Source organism: Melopsittacus undulatus, chromosome 7 (assembly GCF_012275295.1).
Source record: "Melopsittacus undulatus isolate bMelUnd1 chromosome 7, bMelUnd1.mat.Z, whole genome shotgun sequence".
In the NCBI taxonomy this organism is placed as follows: Eukaryota; Metazoa; Chordata; class Aves; order Psittaciformes; family Psittaculidae; genus Melopsittacus; species Melopsittacus undulatus.
Window position 1 is genome coordinate 33,940,979 of NC_047533.1, and position 16,833 is coordinate 33,957,811.

General features: G+C 43.1%; 1 protein-coding gene across 3 annotated transcripts in view; it reads left to right on the plus strand.

Annotated features, from left to right (window-relative positions):
- IRF2 (interferon regulatory factor 2) overlaps positions 1-16,833 on the plus strand; it is a 42,190-nt gene that overhangs the window by 9,333 nt on the left and 16,024 nt on the right. For all 3 annotated transcript variants that reach the window (XM_005149034.3, XM_031048936.2, XM_031048935.2), the window contains exons 2-5: positions 8,624-8,753; positions 10,170-10,273; positions 15,604-15,703; positions 16,305-16,481. In XM_005149034.3, coding sequence (XP_005149091.1) covers positions 10,187-10,273; positions 15,604-15,703; positions 16,305-16,481 — 364 coding nt within the window. In that variant the 5' untranslated portion in view covers positions 8,624-8,753; positions 10,170-10,186. The remainder of the gene's footprint in view (positions 1-8,623; positions 8,754-10,169; positions 10,274-15,603; positions 15,704-16,304; positions 16,482-16,833) is intronic.

Below are 16,833 nucleotides of genomic sequence, written 5' to 3' on the forward strand. Positions count from 1 at the left end.
AGTATGTTATACAAACAAAGGTAGCTGTGAGAAACAAGACCAATCCAAGCAAGGTGGATTACATCAGGTGCAGGTCATGGCTGGGGAATGTGAAAACTCTTCCTTGAACACATTTCTCAGTGTTAGCTATCTGGAATAATTCTTCTGCCTCTCTGAGTGCCTCTGAAATGTCTTTGTCTTTTCTGCTATCCTGCCGTAGCCTCGCAGGCCACCACTGTGGGAACATTTTGCTTAAGGACTTCTGTTTTACAGTGGCTGCTTTTCTTATACATAGCACCCTATAAAGCATTGACCCTCTCCTTAGGCAGAGGAATGCAAAACCAGACACGGAGATAAAGTCTGCCCAGATCTTGCAGGTACTTGCATATGTGATTTTCCACTGCTTTAGGAGGGACCCATGTAGGAAACATGTTGAGATTGTTAAAAGTTTTAGGGATGTCTCCTGTAAACCTAGACGCAGAGCTTGTAAGAGTGTGTTAGTCAGAGATGTGGAGAGACTTAGAAAATGCTTCAAGTTGCATCAGTGTGATAAGTGATTCTTGCTAATTGTTTGAACCTTAATAACCTTCTGGTTTTCACCAGGCTGGAAAATTCTATATGAATCAGGTGTCAAATGCTCAGTTCTCCTGACAGCTTTCAAGAACGCACAGGGTTTGGCTTCTGTGGATGCTGACTGACACAGCTAAGTAGCAGCAGCTCTTATGTGTGGGGTATTCAGGAGTGGATTCATGTGTGAGCACTTAATTCCAGAAAAAAATTGATTTATTGGAGGATAACTGCTCCCCAATGCAAGGAATTTGTTCTTCTCTGACAACCATGCCAGCAATTTGCTTGTTGTAAACAAGCCCTTCCCAGAGTTGTCTCCAGTAAAATACAGCTCTGCTACTGAAAAGTCAACGCCTCTTTTCTAGGCAGCATTTTGGGAAAAAATAGTTAGACATGCCAGATAATGAAGACAAATAATGATCACTCATCAGATGTAACACATATCTTGAGAAGTAAGTAAATCAGGTATCGGACTGGTTGTTAATAATCAAGTTATGGCTGTTTTTGAGACTCTTGGAGGAGGTGTCCAGGGGAGAGTTTTCTGTAACCACATGCTGTTGATTCTCACTTGCATAGACCCATTGTCATCCCAATGCTATCAGAATCTGGCATCTTCATCTTCACTCCAGGCAAGACTTGGGAAACAAACAAAGGAAACCCCCTGGAAACAAAGTATTCCTTTAAAGCTGAAGGTAAAAGCAATCATTCTGTTGTATTGTCAGCAGACTTCCACTGGTGTGTGTGCAGATGATGGCACAGAATACTGCAGAGATGATTTTTAACAATTATTTGTTAGAAGTCTGGGCCAAGTTCCCAGCTGATGTAAGTCACTGTAATGCCAAAGAAGTGAATGGGCTCAGCCACAGACATTGTGTTGTTCAAGTGGCATGATAATGTTCAACATAGGAGCCAGTGGAAGGGAAATTTTATTGTAGATACTGAGAGGTTGAGGCATTGTCTTATTATGACTAAACCCAGAGCCAAAACCCAGCTTTCTAGTTCTGTTGTATTAAAATAAAATGGCTTTTCTTCAGTACAGTTTTAGTTTGCAAATCCAGGGGCTACCTTTAATGATGCCTGAGATCACTGCAAAATAACAATTCATGTCTTTGCTGCTGAGGGAGAATAAGCTTTGCATGGAAACTAAAGGAAAGAGTCTGTTTTGATGTGTAATGCCTGAATCCCAGCCAGGGCATGTTAACACCCTTTGGGTGGAACAGAAATGCTATAGGGCTGATGAAACAGATTCTATATAAAGTATGAGTTCCCATTGTACGTCTTCCTGGTCATGTTTATCATGCAGTCTGTAATGCCTCAAATAATAACCATTTGAGGTATTTGCTGCCTTTGTTTCTGTGTTTTTAATTCTGCAGGCAATGTTGGGTTGATTGATGGCTTTTGCCCTCTGTCCCTGAAAGGGCTTTTCTTCCCTCTACCTTTGTGTATCTTTCTTGGGTACAGCAGCATGAGAGGAGGGCATGCTGAGTGCCTGCCTCCTCATCCATCTGCGTTGTGCTTCCCTACAGCCTGAGGTGGGCACAGCAAAGCGGGGACTTGGGAAGTTAAGTAGCTGTTGCTAACTTGAATGCATGGCGCAGCAGTGTGGGTTCCCAGGTGTTTCACGTCCCCACAGAACTGTCCCCTTACCAGCCATGCTCCTGTTGTAGCCCTGCCATGTGTGGTTTGGGAGCCTGGGGAAGCAGGTGGAGTGTTGATTGCTTGTTGGTTGCCTGTGCAGGTTCTTCCCAATGGTCAGGCTGTGCCTTACACTGGTCTGCTCAGGACCTGTGACCACCCTCCCTGCCTGCTCTCCAATACTTGGCTTTCCATTCTGTCTTGATGGAGTTTCCTCTTTCCTGCAGGCACCTGAGCAAATAAGATACCACCTTTCCTGCCCACAGTGAGTTATTTTTCTTGGTGATCGAGAGGAAGGATATAGCATGCACATGGCATCTTTGCAGCTGCCACCAGAGTGTTAGGAAAGAGCAGAAAAAATACTTCCATTGCGACAGTGTGGATCAAGCATTATAGCCAGTTCAGGAACTGGGTCTGTGGAACAGTCAGTCATGGGGTACACTCTAAGGGAGCACAAAGCAAGAGGTGATTAGTGATAAGCAAATCTGCCAGCCGAATGGTGATGTTTCCCCCACTCGTCCTTGTTCAACAGGGCATCACAGACAGAATATTCTTGTGGAACAAAAGAAGCACCATTGCATGCAATTAAAAGGCCAGGGTAGGTTTTACTGTCTGACTGTCCATGAATCCAGAAAGTGTCTTACACGGTTTTGTGTGTTTTTGTGCTTCCTATCTGTTTTCCAAGCCAAGAGCCTCAGGATTTTATTTTGAACCCTTAACCCCTGCACCTCTGAGAACAGTGGTACCTACTTGTCCTTAATTACATGGTTTGCTGTTGGTTCCAAAAAAGATCTGGATATTTGCATAGTTTGGGGTTATCAGAAACAAGGCATGTTAATTCTGCTTTCATAGCATCCGTGGTGAGATTCTCCTTCTTGTGGCAGAAGGGAGGTGCAGTGGGCAGAGGTCTGCCTCCCCATGGACTGCAGGAGGGGGATTCCAGATATCCTGAGTAAAGAGCAGTTCAATTGTCTGTGTTTCAGTGTCAACCTCGCATTTCTGAAGTACCTGTGAGAGGTGAGGCTAACAGATTTTCTTATGCATGAAAAGTCTCTATCCCTCTGATGAGTTTGACTTCCAAGCAGGGCTTTACCCATAGTGCATATACAATTAAACCTTTGAAAGGGGCATCCACAGTGGCATAGCTGAAAAAAGTGATCCTGCATGCAAGATCCTGTATGAAGGCAGAATCTGAGCTGTGACCAAGGGGTGGAATTTTGCTGCAAGTACTGTTCCTTAAAAAAAGATCATATTTCCTTGTATCCTGGAACAGTCTTGGCACAGGGACAAACACAGAAGTCAGTTCTCTGAATCCTAAAATTAGCGTATGGTCTCATTTCAGCATATCTGTTTGGTCACACAGGGTGATTGATGCTTTTCTGAACTGCAGCAGTGTTAGCAAACAAAGGGAGTACTTAAAAGTTTATCAGCAAAGCACAAGTACAAGATAACTTTAAAAAAATTATGATTGTCAGTTCTGTATTTGCAGAGAAAAGAGAAATACCATGCAGTATTTTGCACATGCCCTCTGGGGAACAGATGTTTTTTCACAGCTCTGGGATAAGGCTTCCCCTGAAGTATCTTAAGTATCTTGCCCACCTTACCTTCTCACAACCATTTAGAATATTTCCATGTACTGACAAATCTTTTCACTGGGTACTCTGCAATGAGGAAAGAATTGTTTCTTCAGATTATTATTTTTTTTTTGACTTTCATGTATTTTTTGAACTATCCATAGGCACAGAGTAGCTGTGTTTTCAGGATAACATTTGTGCCTTTTCAGTTATCCCTGTCAGAGGGAGTGAAACTGAAGGGAAGAGAACATCTCGTACTGTTCAGATTTAATGCCCTTGCTTTCACTTTCTCTCTGCAGCTGCTGTAATGCTATTGAAGAGCTCTTCATTCTCAGAGGTTACACTTTCTGTATGGCACTAAAGTTACCTCTGTCAGGGAGAAAAACAAGTCAGACTTACTAGAATGTTTTGCCAGAGAGCAGGGAGGACTACAAGCTCTTTATTGAACATTATGGGGTAGAAATATTTATATGTATGTATAGATGCAACCATTACTTCTGTCTTTTTCTAATGTCTCTTTAAAAGATTAATAGCTCTTGAAAATAACCAATATTTTTCTAATATCTCTAAAAATAAATGAGTGGTGCGAGTTTTATTTTGAAGAGTCACATAAAGAACCTTAGAAAAATACATCTTCCAAAGAAGTATAGGGCTGAAATTGAGTACGGTTTATTGAATCAAGGATGCTGTGGTGACAGCTACCTGCTCAATACCCTTTGTGTGACTACTAAAAATATTGCTATATCTCTGTTCCCTCTTTTACACTGTTACGAGACTTCTTTCACCTATGTCTGTGGAAGCTGGCTTCACCCATGACTGCCAGTGTGATTTCCTTGTAGAAAGCTCATTTTCAAGTGCAGTGTGCAGTAGCAGGAGCAGTGTTATTGACTGGGCTCCTCCCAGTCTGTGTGTTCCTAACTGGATTGTGCTGCCCATGGCTTTAGCAGATCCTGTGCCGTCTGCCCTCGGCAGCACTTCGTCTGAGTCATGTCTGCAGGGTTAGGGCAGTTTATAGCTTGTCTGGGGGTAGCCTCCACTGTGTTTTTGTGGTATCTAGTTGCAAACAAAAAAGGCTGAACTGATGGCAGGACTAGCACAAATAGTGCAGTAAATAAAACTTTAAAGGAGGTCAAAATAAGCCCCCTCCATAAACTGTGGCATCAGCTCATTGGCCACATTTCTTGTGTGGGGCTTAGCTCCTCGCAGGCTCCTGGTGGCCTCCTCTTCCTGGCAAATGCTGTTGGGGTTTGTGTCTCACATGCTTGGCACCTGTTTGGGAATTATTTTATTGATGTGTTAATGTCTGTTGGTATATTAAGCTCCTACTACTGAAAAGGCAACCGCCCCTGCCTACAGCCCCCTTTAAGAAGGAGGCAGGTGATAAAAATGGAGCTAGAAGAGGGAAGTGATATTTGTGAAGCTACCAGCCACTGTAGGAGGCATGGTTAAAAATTGTGGTTCTTAGAATCATAGAATAGTTAGGGTTGGAAAGGACCTTAAGATCATCTAGTTCCAACCCCCTTGCCATGGGCAGGGACACCTCACACTAAACCATATCACCCAAGGCTTCATCCAGCCTGGTCTTGAACACTGCCAGGGATGGAGCATTCTTAAAGATTGGCTGTCTTCTTAAAAAGATCTTCATAAAATGAATTCCCGGCACGTAGCCCTGCTTCTGTCTCTAAATGAGCTCCTGTTTTCTTGTAGGGCAGAAATATGCTTTCTTAGGTCACATCTTCATTAGCAGTTGACTGTGTTTCTTGGTGATTATTCTTCTCTTCCCCCACCATGGGACAGTGATAAAAAACAAGAAAAAACAGATTATTTTCAAGTAATGCAGAAAGTTTGACTCCAGTGTGGGTCTCTGGGAGTGTCAAGCATTGTCCTATGTTCTCCCAAAGAGATGCTAGGGGTTAGTGTTGTCCAAATTTCAAGCTGTGGACTAAAAGCACAGGAGCTTCATTAGTGGTTTTGGTTTAAGGAGTTCCTCTCTGTCCTACCCAGCTGCTCCTTCCCACTTCCCTGCAGGAGTGCTCTCCTCTCTCAGTTGCGATGTCACACCTGTCTTTGAGTAGAATGAGAGCCATCGTTTGGGTTCAAACAGACAGAAAAGGCTTTATGGGAAGAGGTGTTACTTGTAAGCCTACTGAACTCCTGGTCTTGTTCACAAACCTGCATGTGCAAATAGTAGCATTAGCATGCAACAAGATTTAGATGGGATTGAAGGGTGAAGGGGATGGAGTGGGAGATGCTCCTTTGCCACTGGTGGAGCTGGAGCTGTGCTTTCCCCCTGGAGCCCCAGCTGGCTCTGCTCTTCTTCCCTGGTCATCTCCATTGATGGCCTTTCCAAGGTGGAGGAATATGGTGCCAAATGACCCACAGCAGGCATTGAGCAATTTTTTCCCAGTTGACCCGAGTGTGAAGGCTCAGGCTGTCAAAGGTAGCCAAGCTTCTGGGCAGATTTGCTTAGGCCAGCAGATGGATACCCATTGCTCAGGAGCTCCCAGTGGTGGTGTACCCAGGTGGGATCTGGATGCCTTGGCAGTTTAGAAGATGCTGGTAGAAGTCTACCTGTCCTGATACAAAAAATACAGACAACCTTATGTAGCTGTTTCTATGTGTAAACGTGCAGGAGAAATGCAGTGTTAACATTGACCAGGAATGGGAGATAGGTGCATAGGTGCTCCCGGTTTTACAGTCTCCTTCAGAGTATAACTGTTGATAGTTCATTCTCCTTAAAAGGACTGACTGTTTCTGCTTTCCTTTCTGCTGGGTAAACACTAGAGAGAGGCTGGAGCAGGAACTTGGCATGTCTGCTGTTTTGTATGGCTCACCTTAGTTTCTAGCTTTGTAGATTTGTTTTAGAATTAAGGTATTCTGATGGAGGATGAAACTGGCTTGATGTTACGTGAAACATCCAGCTTAAAACTTTACATGTCTTTGCTGCCTGCTTTGGAGAATTTCAAAGATCTTTACAAACTTGAATGACTTAATGGCAGAAGGTGCTCCTACTCAATGATGGATGGACTAAGGGTTCTTCCACCTGCAGACATCAAAATAAGACTCCCAGTCGCACCCATTAACCCTGTTTAAGGACAGACAGAGGCTACTTTTAAGGCACTGCAGAAATTGGTACTTCTTTTTGTACAGTTAAATCATGCATTTGACACAGCTCTGGAGGAAGGGAAGATGTGGCACTTTCATTTCCCATAGGCAGTTAGTTGAGTTGACTTGGTATTTTCATCACAAGGATACTGTTGGTGTGCAACTGCTAAGAAACCCCCTATGTTTTAGCACTGTTGTGGTCAGTGCTGTCCTGATGCAGACAGATCTGGGGGTGTCTTCTGAAGACATCAGGTATTATTTCCAGCAGCATGTGCTCACAGAGGAACACAGGGTGTGTTTTGATGAGAGGTATGCTGTGCTTGCCCCTCTATGAAAGACATTCCCCAGAGGATGCCCAACTGCAAGTTATTTTTAGCTGCATTTGCTTTTACTTTCAGATAAACAGATCTTGGGAGCCACTCCTCCTTTCTCACAAGCCAGACCTCTTTTCTGGCTACCTTGGATTAATCTGCCTTGGTGTGTGTGATGGATGTGAAGGTGTGTGCTGACAGCCGCAGGTGCTACTCTCAGAGGAGTCCCAGCGTGCCGAAAGGAGATGAGCACTGCAGCATCTGTGGGCAAGCAGCAGGGAAGCCCCTGGGGACATGGGAGGGAATAGATGACAGGCTCAACGGTACAGTTTTGGGCAAGACCATCTTCCTTGTAGTAGCAATGTTGGCAGCTGTTTTGTCTCCTGAAATGCATTGCTTTTGCACAAAGGCAGCTTCTGTTTCTTCTGTGTTGCCTGTCCCAAGAGGAATTTGTTGCTGCTTTCATGACAACTTTTCTGCCTTCCATCGAATTTGTTCATTCACATGGGCTCAAAATTTGTCTTAGGGGGCTCATAATCCAGAAGACAACTCCCACTGCTAAATGGTAACACTCATCTATTGAATGCAGAAGGTGATGCACAGTGCTTCCAGGAATGGTGTCAAAGTCCATGCATACTTAAAGATATCTTACAAAGAAGCACATCTAAAATAATAATTGCATCTACTTGTTTCTTCTTTGAGAGATGAATAACAATTTGCTCACATTTTCAGTACATTGCCATTTGCGTTCTGCAGCTCTGACCCAACATGTTGTAGGGGAAGATGGTACAGATCTCCCATACTCACTCTGCTGCCTAGAGGAGGATCATTGGTGCCAAGTGGAAGGGGCTGCAGTGATGTGGTGGCTGCTTGCCACAATCCTGGGGGCTGAAAAAGCCATACCTGCATCACCCTCACCCAGAAGCAGCCTCACTCTTGTACAGAGAGGGGATTTGCACAGGGCTCAGCTGCTGTTGGGTCTTGGGGCTGGCTGTTTTTTGTGTCTGACATGAACCCGAAAGGGAGCTGAGCAGTTGCAGCTATTTTCTGAGCTATTTTAGAAACTCATAGTTACTGGACAGGGCTGCGGCTGGAGCGAGAGTGACCAGCTCCACACAGCAGTAAATAAAATGCCAGTATGTTTGCTAAGAGATTAGTGTGAGCACGGCTGCTGGTAAATTCTGTGAACACATCAAAGAGCCGTATTGTTGCACTCAGGTTTTAATTCCTTATTAGTTTCAGGAAATACATGTCCTCGGAGCAATGAGAGGAAACTTTGAACGTTTTTCTTCCTCTTGTGCTGGGTGTGGGCTTGGTACTGCCTAATTGTTAGTCTGTCTGATGCCTGTACTCCCATAGGAAGCAAGAACCCATTTACATTTGTGTCATTGCTGTGTGCTTTCAAATACATGACCTGTTCTTTTTTTTTTCTCTTATTTTTTACGTTTTAAGATCAAAGGTGACAAGAATAGCAGAGCAGAGAAGTTAAGAATGATGCAGAGAACACAGATGTGAAGAACAAAGGAGAGAGGAAGGAGCTGAGCCCGGTGCGGAGGGGGAAAGGAGAAGAAGAAGCCTAAATGCAAGTACTTGAACATAGATATGATGGGTTGCAGGCTGCTTAACAGGAGTTTAATGCGGTGTTTTAACCTGCATCTAGTGCCAGTTGGTGCTTCCAGAGCGGTGCCTGAGATAGGTTAATGTTTTGAAAATTTTCTGCCTCAGGTTCAAGACTTTGGACTCTTGTGTCAATAATTTACAGCTCTGAACAGGGAAGTGGCAGCAGGGTCACGTGTGTGTGTAAGAGAGAGGGGAAAAAAGCCAGTTTGAGTCTCAACTGAATCACATAATGTGGCATGGTGCAGCTGAAGGGGATGTGAAGCGCTCACTTCCTATTTAAGCAGTATCAAAATGTAAAGTAGCAGCTAAAAATCAGTGACTGGGTTCATGAGAGAAAGCTGGATGGAAGGGTTTGAACCACTCAGCCAGAACCACAAACTGAGTTCAGCTCTGGGGTGCCCAACACAGGAGGGGTGTGGACCTGTGGGAGTGAGTCCAGAGGAGGCCACAAAGATGTTCAGAGGGCTGAAGCACCTCTGCTCTGGAGACAGGCTGAGAGAGTTGGGCTTGTTCAGCCTGGAGAAGGCTCTGGGTAGACCTTAGAGCAGCCTTCGAATGCCAAAATGGGGCCTACAAGAAATCTGGAGAGGGGCTTTTTACAAGGGCATGTAAAGAATAGGACAAGGGAGAATGGTTTTAAACTGAAAGAGGGGAGATTTAGGTTAGATATTAAGAAATTTTTTACTGTGAGGGTGGCGAGACACAGGCGCAGGTTGCCCAGAGAGGCTGTGGCTGCCCCATCGCTGAAAGTGTTCAAGGCCAGGCTGGATGGGGCTTTGAGCAACCTGGTCTAGTGGAAGGTGTCCCTGCCCATGGCACTGGGCTTGGAACTAGATTTTCAACCCAAACCATTCTGTGAATTGCTGTGATGTAAAATGTATTTTTCATAGTTTTAGTTAAGTTTATGGGACAGAATCAGCCATTTAAAAACACTCTCATTAGCAGGTGCATCATTTTAGCTAGCACAGTGATGCCTCCTGTATGTGATTTTTTTTGGTTACAGTTTTTTCTTGTCAGAAAAAGGTCTTGTGCAAATGCAGGTACATGGTCCAAAGAGGTCTCTACAGGAGTGTAATTGTTTTTCTGTGTGGCCTCTGATGTCCTGCCTGTATCAGCAGACAAGAAGCTTTTGCCACTATGATGGGTCTTCTTCAGGTGAAGGCTTTCCTAATCCTGGCATAGCAGAAGAGTGCTTTCTGCCATAGAGAAAGCTTTATCATCTCAGTTGCTCTTTGGGGAGGCTCCAGCACAGATACAGAGCCACTGTTATATTTATAATTTTATTATGCCTGCAAAGCTGTGATAAGTCTGTACTGTGCAGAGATGGGGGAGCTGCCTGAGAGTTCTGCCTGGAAAACTTGTCCCTTGTTCACTGCAGCTCCTTCCCAGGTGACAATGCCTGTCGAAAGGATGCGGATGCGCCCCTGGCTGGAAGAGCAAATCAACTCTAACAGAATACCGGGGCTGAAATGGCTAAATAAGGTAAGGGGGGTACATGCATGTGTTTGTGTGCTGAAGAGGGACTTTATAGCAGTGCCTGAGGTTTGGATGGTTAAACCAGCTCATTCCTGGTTTTCAAAGGGGTGACACAGGGAGGAAAGGCAAAGCTGAATGCTTCCTGTTGAACCTGTTCCTCCGGCCTTGCCTGCCAGATCTGAGGCACCCTGTTTTGGCTTGATGGATCTGTGGCTCCTTTGAAAGCATTTTCCAGCTCTTTATTGTTGGAGCAAGCATTTCTAGAGACTCCACTAGGTTATTTTTTTAAGCTGGAAACAGATTGCTCACCAAGTAGTGTCAGAGGGATGTGAACAAAATGCTCTTCTGAGGTGGAAGGCTATGTTCTGTGTTAGACTGTGGGTTGAAGCAATGATCTTGTGTTTTGGACTTGTGTGACTTCTCTGATATTCCTCAGCCTGTGAGAAAATGGGGTGACTTTTCCCTTGCCAGACCCAAACCTAATATTTCTGGTCCTAAGCTCTTGCTGTGAGCTCTAAACACTTGGAGATCACTGTTGTGGACTCCAGAATGTCAGTGCTCAATTTGATTTTTCAGTTGGCTCAATAAAACCAGGGAGTGTATTTGAGACTTTAAACGGTAATAAACCCTGGAAGTACTGCACGTGTTATGTGGTGTGCAGGACAGCAATTTGCCACACTGAAAAGCATGAAACAGTTTTGGCTAGAGAGGCTACTTTATTATCAAAATGGGTGGAAGTGCACACAATCAGGTGCAGAAACAGGAGGTGCCACTCTGGTTAAGACATTGACCCAGTCATTCTGGTATCCTCCCTGTAGTAGTATTTGTGGTGCTCAGGTGTTAATTTTTAGAGCTGAAAAATGGCAATTAAGATTACTGCTTTCAAAGCTAGAAATATTTGTGACTATAAAATTCTCAGGAGCCCTTTAAATTTCAGCTACAAAATTTGTTTCTCAGGAACTTCCTGCATCAGCGATTCTCACATGCTGTGGCTGGGTAAATAAATATTGCTTTATCCATTCCCTAGTTAGCTGCCCTGTGAGTTTGAGTAGGTCCTTGTTCTTGCATAATGGGGTCACAGATGAAGAGGAAGAGACCAGTTTTTGCTGTTGTCTTTTTGAGTCCCACATTTCAGGTCCCTATGGATTCTTGTCCTCGAGTATCTCTACTTTGGTGTCAGGTCTCTCCTGCTGACAGTCCATCTCTGCTGTCCTTTGTTGAGCATTCCTGCCCAATCCTGAAGTATTTCTCTGTACTTAATAGGGCACAGTATTTCAGATTTGAGCATACTGCTCTTAAATCTTATACCATCTGTAGGTTATGTTCATGTAACCTCTTTTAGTATACCCCAGGAACATACTTGCCTCTTTTGCTCCACAGCGTGAAAACACTGCCACCGTGCTAAGGGCTTCATTTTGACAAGTTCAGCCCACCAGTCCATGAAGGCATTTTGCAAGGCACATCATATTGCTTAATGTTTGCAGGTCTCTGATCTTGTTACAGGGGTTTCTGCTTTGTACTTCTGGCATAAACTGTTAGCATGCAAGAGTCAGTAGAAGATTTTGTTTTTAGCATAGTCTATACTGACCAAGGCTTTTCTCACAAATAAAGTATTTTTAATTATTATTTTGTCTAAAACAAAGCCCTGGCTCCTACCAGGAAGAGAATACCAGGCTAAGTGGCCTGCCTTGATGTTTAGTAAAGTTGGATTCCCTGCTTGTACCCTCTGCTTTGGAGTCATTCTGGGTTGCCTTTGTTGTGCTCAGCAAGCTAATTGCACTTCTGAGTATTTCTCTTTAAAAATGTTTAAACATTCATTCCAACTATGAATCATTAAACCAAAAATATTTCTATTTTTACTGTAAATCCTGACCATAAACAAAGCCATTCATGGAATCAGTGATACAGTGTCATGTGTATCACAGCCTGTTCTGTATCCACAGAATAAACTCTGGAGGCTGTAGGATTTTGGGATTTGTGTGTTTTAAACAGAATTTGGCAAAGGACAGCTCACAATACAGAAAAGGTGGGTCAGATTAGAAAGAGAATGGCACCTGTGTGTGTACAGCTTTTAAGGAAGTAAGATTCAGATACTACAGAAACAATCACCTTTCTGGGTGTGTCACCGGCTGTCTCAGGAGAATTTTTCCAGACTGAGAAAAGAATTAAACCTCTCTTGGTTAAAAATGACAAAGCGGGTACAGGTGATTCACCTAATTCCTTCCCTGACTGTCAGCTGATCACATTATACCTCCTTTGTGCCCCCTCCAGAACAGACCCGTCTCTGTAGGGTTTAAAAGGTAAATATTTGTGCACCTCACTGATGAAAATGTTATCCTGCTGGATGACATGAGGGAAGAAGGGAATTTCTTTACTGTCCCAGAGAGAGAGAACTGGGAGGTGTGAAGGAAATTACATGGTTCAGTAGAGGGCAGAGGTGGTTTGAGGAGGGGGATAATAAGTCAGTGTCCCTCATGGAGCTGGAAAAGGAAAATAGGGTGGAAACGTTCAGAGTAGCTGTAACAAGAGTTGAGAGGCAGCCTGCTGCTTTGATGGATGCTTGAAGTACTGCCCTCCAGACAGATGCTGCTATTTGAAATTTGTCCTATGACTTTGTAGCTAGTATATGATCTCATGCTCACTCACCTGCTCAAAGCATTTTGCAAGTGTTTGATACTATTTTCCACTTCCTGGCTATTCCTAAGAATTTGACACCTTTTCCATATTGATGTCCCCATTGGAGATTGGTAGCAATTCCTGTTACACTGTGAAAGCTTTGTGGGTTGTGCTTTTGGCTTCAGGTGTGGCTAATTTTTTAATGGAATTACAAGACTGCTACATAGATGTCCAGTGATGGAGTTCTCTACCAGACAGCACATGGTTTTCCAAGGCTTAAGAGAAAACACTGATGAGCCTTTTCCTGATAAGGAAGCACTAACTGAAGAATGAGATGGGTAAATGTATCTTTGATAATGTGTGAAATCAAAATTAGTATTTGAATAGAAAGCATCTAGGTGAACTAAAGCAGAACACACAGCCACGTGGTATTGCTGCAGTCAGCAGTCTTGCAGGGTTTCAGAGAAGATTAGATGTTTGATAGTTGATAAGAAAATCTGTAATGTCTGTATAGATATGTAAAATTGTATTATAAAATTATGATACACGTGGATTCTCTTACTTTGTTATTTATATTTTTTATATTATAATTAGTTAAATGTCCATGCGCTTCAAGACATCTGGGATTGGGAGTAACTTTCTATAATAACCAGAAGCACTGTAATGAACACTTAGAATGCCATTGAGAGTGTCTTGGCACCTTGCTTTGAAGCAGTCAGTACAGTTGCTGATTGCAGGATGCTATGTCTGGAGTTTTGTTCAGTCTGCTAGTTCCTATAGAATTTTTTCGATTATCATATGGAACATGAAACCCATGATAAAACTTTCATAGCATTTTGTAGCATTGTTCAATCCTCTCCTGTCACCAAGAATGAGAAGACTTTTTAAGCTGGTCAGTTCTTAAAGTTCTTATTGATAGAAATAGTTTTCTTTGGAAATACGATTTTTTTCCTTGTTCATTATACTCTGTGGGAGAGCAAAGGCAACGAAGTTATTGTAGCTCTGATGAATACAATAGTGCTGTGGACCACAGAGTAGTGGGGTTGAGGCTTTCTTTAGACTGATTCTGCTTGGGGAAAGAGAAGAACATCTCTGTAGGATGATTTAATTGTGCAACGGGGGAAGAGGAAGGAGGCAAAAGGCACATGAAAAAAGTTATGGGAATAGATTAAGAAGAGAAAGGAGAGTGTGAGGGCTTGAAAGGTAATGAGGAATGTGTTAAGTCTGTGCTTTCAGCAAATTAAAGAAAAGATGAAGCCGAGCAAGAAGGGAAAAATGCAATCCCAAACAAGTGAACATAAATGAGAGAAAGGATTGAAGACAAGTATTGAAGGGCAACACAAAACACAGGTTCAAAAAAGGAGAGATCACATGGAAAGGAAATAAACCTAACCTTGACATTAGTGAAATATTAACCAGGCAGACAAGGAAGAAAAGCGGTTGTTGGAGGAAGGGGAAAGGTCAAAGGATTCATCTCACCCAACTACTGACATCTGCAATGCAGTTGTTTAAGTGAGAGCTGCCTGTCTAGAGTTGTTTGCTGTCATTGGAGAGAAATAAGCTTGGTTAGGGTGCAGTTCACTTGGCATGGCTTAAGTGGCCGCCTCAGGAGGAGGCTACATTTTGCCCTGGAAGTGCTTTTCATAAACTGAGAAGTGGATCTAAATCTGTAGTTGCAGTGTTTACAGCGCAAGATGCCTGCATATGATGCCAGATAATGTATTCCCCTTCATAGGGGAGAAAAACAAGTGTGGAACAAACTTCTACATGGCTTTGCAGAAATGAGCATGAAGAGTTCTGAATCAGTCTTGTAGATCAGCACACAGTAATTTGTTCTGGTGTTGTATGACGTGCAAGCACATCTGACGCAGCATCCATCTGGCCCAGTATTCTATATGCTAAGTGCTGGTGGGAGGAGCATCGGAAACATGCTGTTCAGGCTGTGAAAGCCGTTGGTCTTCCAGAGCTGGAGCTGCATCCCAAAACTATCATCGTTAAGTCACCAGTGTACTATCTTCCATGAGTTTTTCTGATCCCATTGGGAATCAGCTTATACCTCCACTACATAAGGCATGTCCTGGTTTAACTGCATGCTGTGTATAAAAAAATAATTTTAGAAAAAGCCTTCCTTTGGATTCCTTTTAAAGCACGTCTCTTTGGCCTAAAGTTTCTAAAGTAAAATACGTTCAACTGTCTTCAGTGCCACCCCTTCACATGCGTGTCTGATGGCTTTTATCCCCCTGGAGAAGAGTGCACAGTTGATAGATTCATATATCCATTTGCTTGGCGTATAACTTCAAGGGATCCCTTTCCTTTACCATCCTGTTTTAATGACTAAATGCTAAATCTCTTGAATTTTCTGTGTTGTTTATTTTCAGATGTGATTTTTCTAATCTTAAAGAGTGTGCTGCCAAAGCTAGCCTTTGTTTGAATGTTTAGAAATGTGCAGCACTGCGTGTTTTATCCATGTGTCAGCTTGGAAAGCTGCCAAGCTCATCATTTGTGAAGGGGCTTCTGAGTATTTTGTATAGTTAGGGCTGTATTCTGTGTTCTGTGACGCTAGTGGATATTTTCCTATTGACTTCAGTGACAGCAGCACTGGGTTAGAAGGAAGCAAAACGCAGATGCTGAAACTGTGCTTTTAAGTAAGTGACTTAAAGTCATCAGAAGATCCCTCAAGTCAGTCAGTGTTGGCATTTCCTGTTTGTTCTCCCTTCCAGGAGAAGAAGATTTTTCAGATTCCCTGGATGCATGCTGCAAGACATGGGTGGGACGTTGAAAAAGATGCTCCCTTATTTAGAAACTGGGCAATTCACACAGGTATTGGAACCCTCTTTCTGAGTGGCAGATTTTCATGTTGCTTTCCCTTTAAAGTTACATTTTCATTCTTTCTTGTCTTTTCTTGTACCCACACAAAAGTGAATCTAGGTTTCTAGATCTGTGGGAGGCTAAGTGCTGTTTTTCAAGGTCTGTAATACTCTCCAGCTTTATTGAAGTGCCATAACTCATTTGCATTGAGGAACACAGTAAAACTTAACATTTAAATCAATGTTAACAAAATTGTCAGTCAGTGAGCACACTCAGCACTTTTTAGACTTGGGCCCTTGAGCTTTATATGCCTTTTTATGGATTTGAGCCAGGCATAATAAAGGTAAATGCTGTGCAAGCTTTTCCATATCGTTGTGCAGTCACATCTGAGCTGCAGTGTCCTGGGTCTTTCTTGAGCAGAAACTGTTCATCATGTGGTCTAGAAATGAGCATGGGGATAAGATCATAACATTGTCTTGCATCCTCAGCTATTGTGTAAATGTTTGTCTTGGGAACCAAAGGCTGACAACTTGACGTTAACCTACACTGTTATTAATTTTCCTTAGGTTTTCAGTTGCAAGTCGTGTGTGCCTAACTTTCTTTTCTTGCCTAGGAAAATACCAGTCAGGAGTAGATAAACCTGATCCAAAGACATGGAAGGCAAACTTCCGTTGTGCTATGAATTCTCTGCCTGACATAGAAGAAGTAAAGGACAAAAGTATAAAGAAAGGAAACAATGCCTTCAGGGTATACCGGATGCTGCCGTTATCTGAAAGACCTTCCAAAAAAGGTAGAGGGGAGAGTTTGTCAACATGAAAATGGTGGTGGGGATGTTGTTATTACTGTAGGGCCTGCAAAATGTGCCAGTTGTACTTCTGTGTGAAGCTGAACATTTTTATCCTAATGTGCCCCAGAACTTCCTAACAGCTGTATGAAAAATGGGCTACGTTCAGTTAGTTTCCCTGAACCGTAAACTGTCCCACTGTAGTAAGATTCCTCTCATAGTTCTGAGAACTAGAAAAGTTCATCATGAAACCTGAGATTCTGTAGATGGGGGCTATAGCAGGAAAGGGTTCTGTAGCAAGTCCAGTTATTATAAAACTCTTGACATATTTTGGGCCCTGTATATATTCTCACATGCC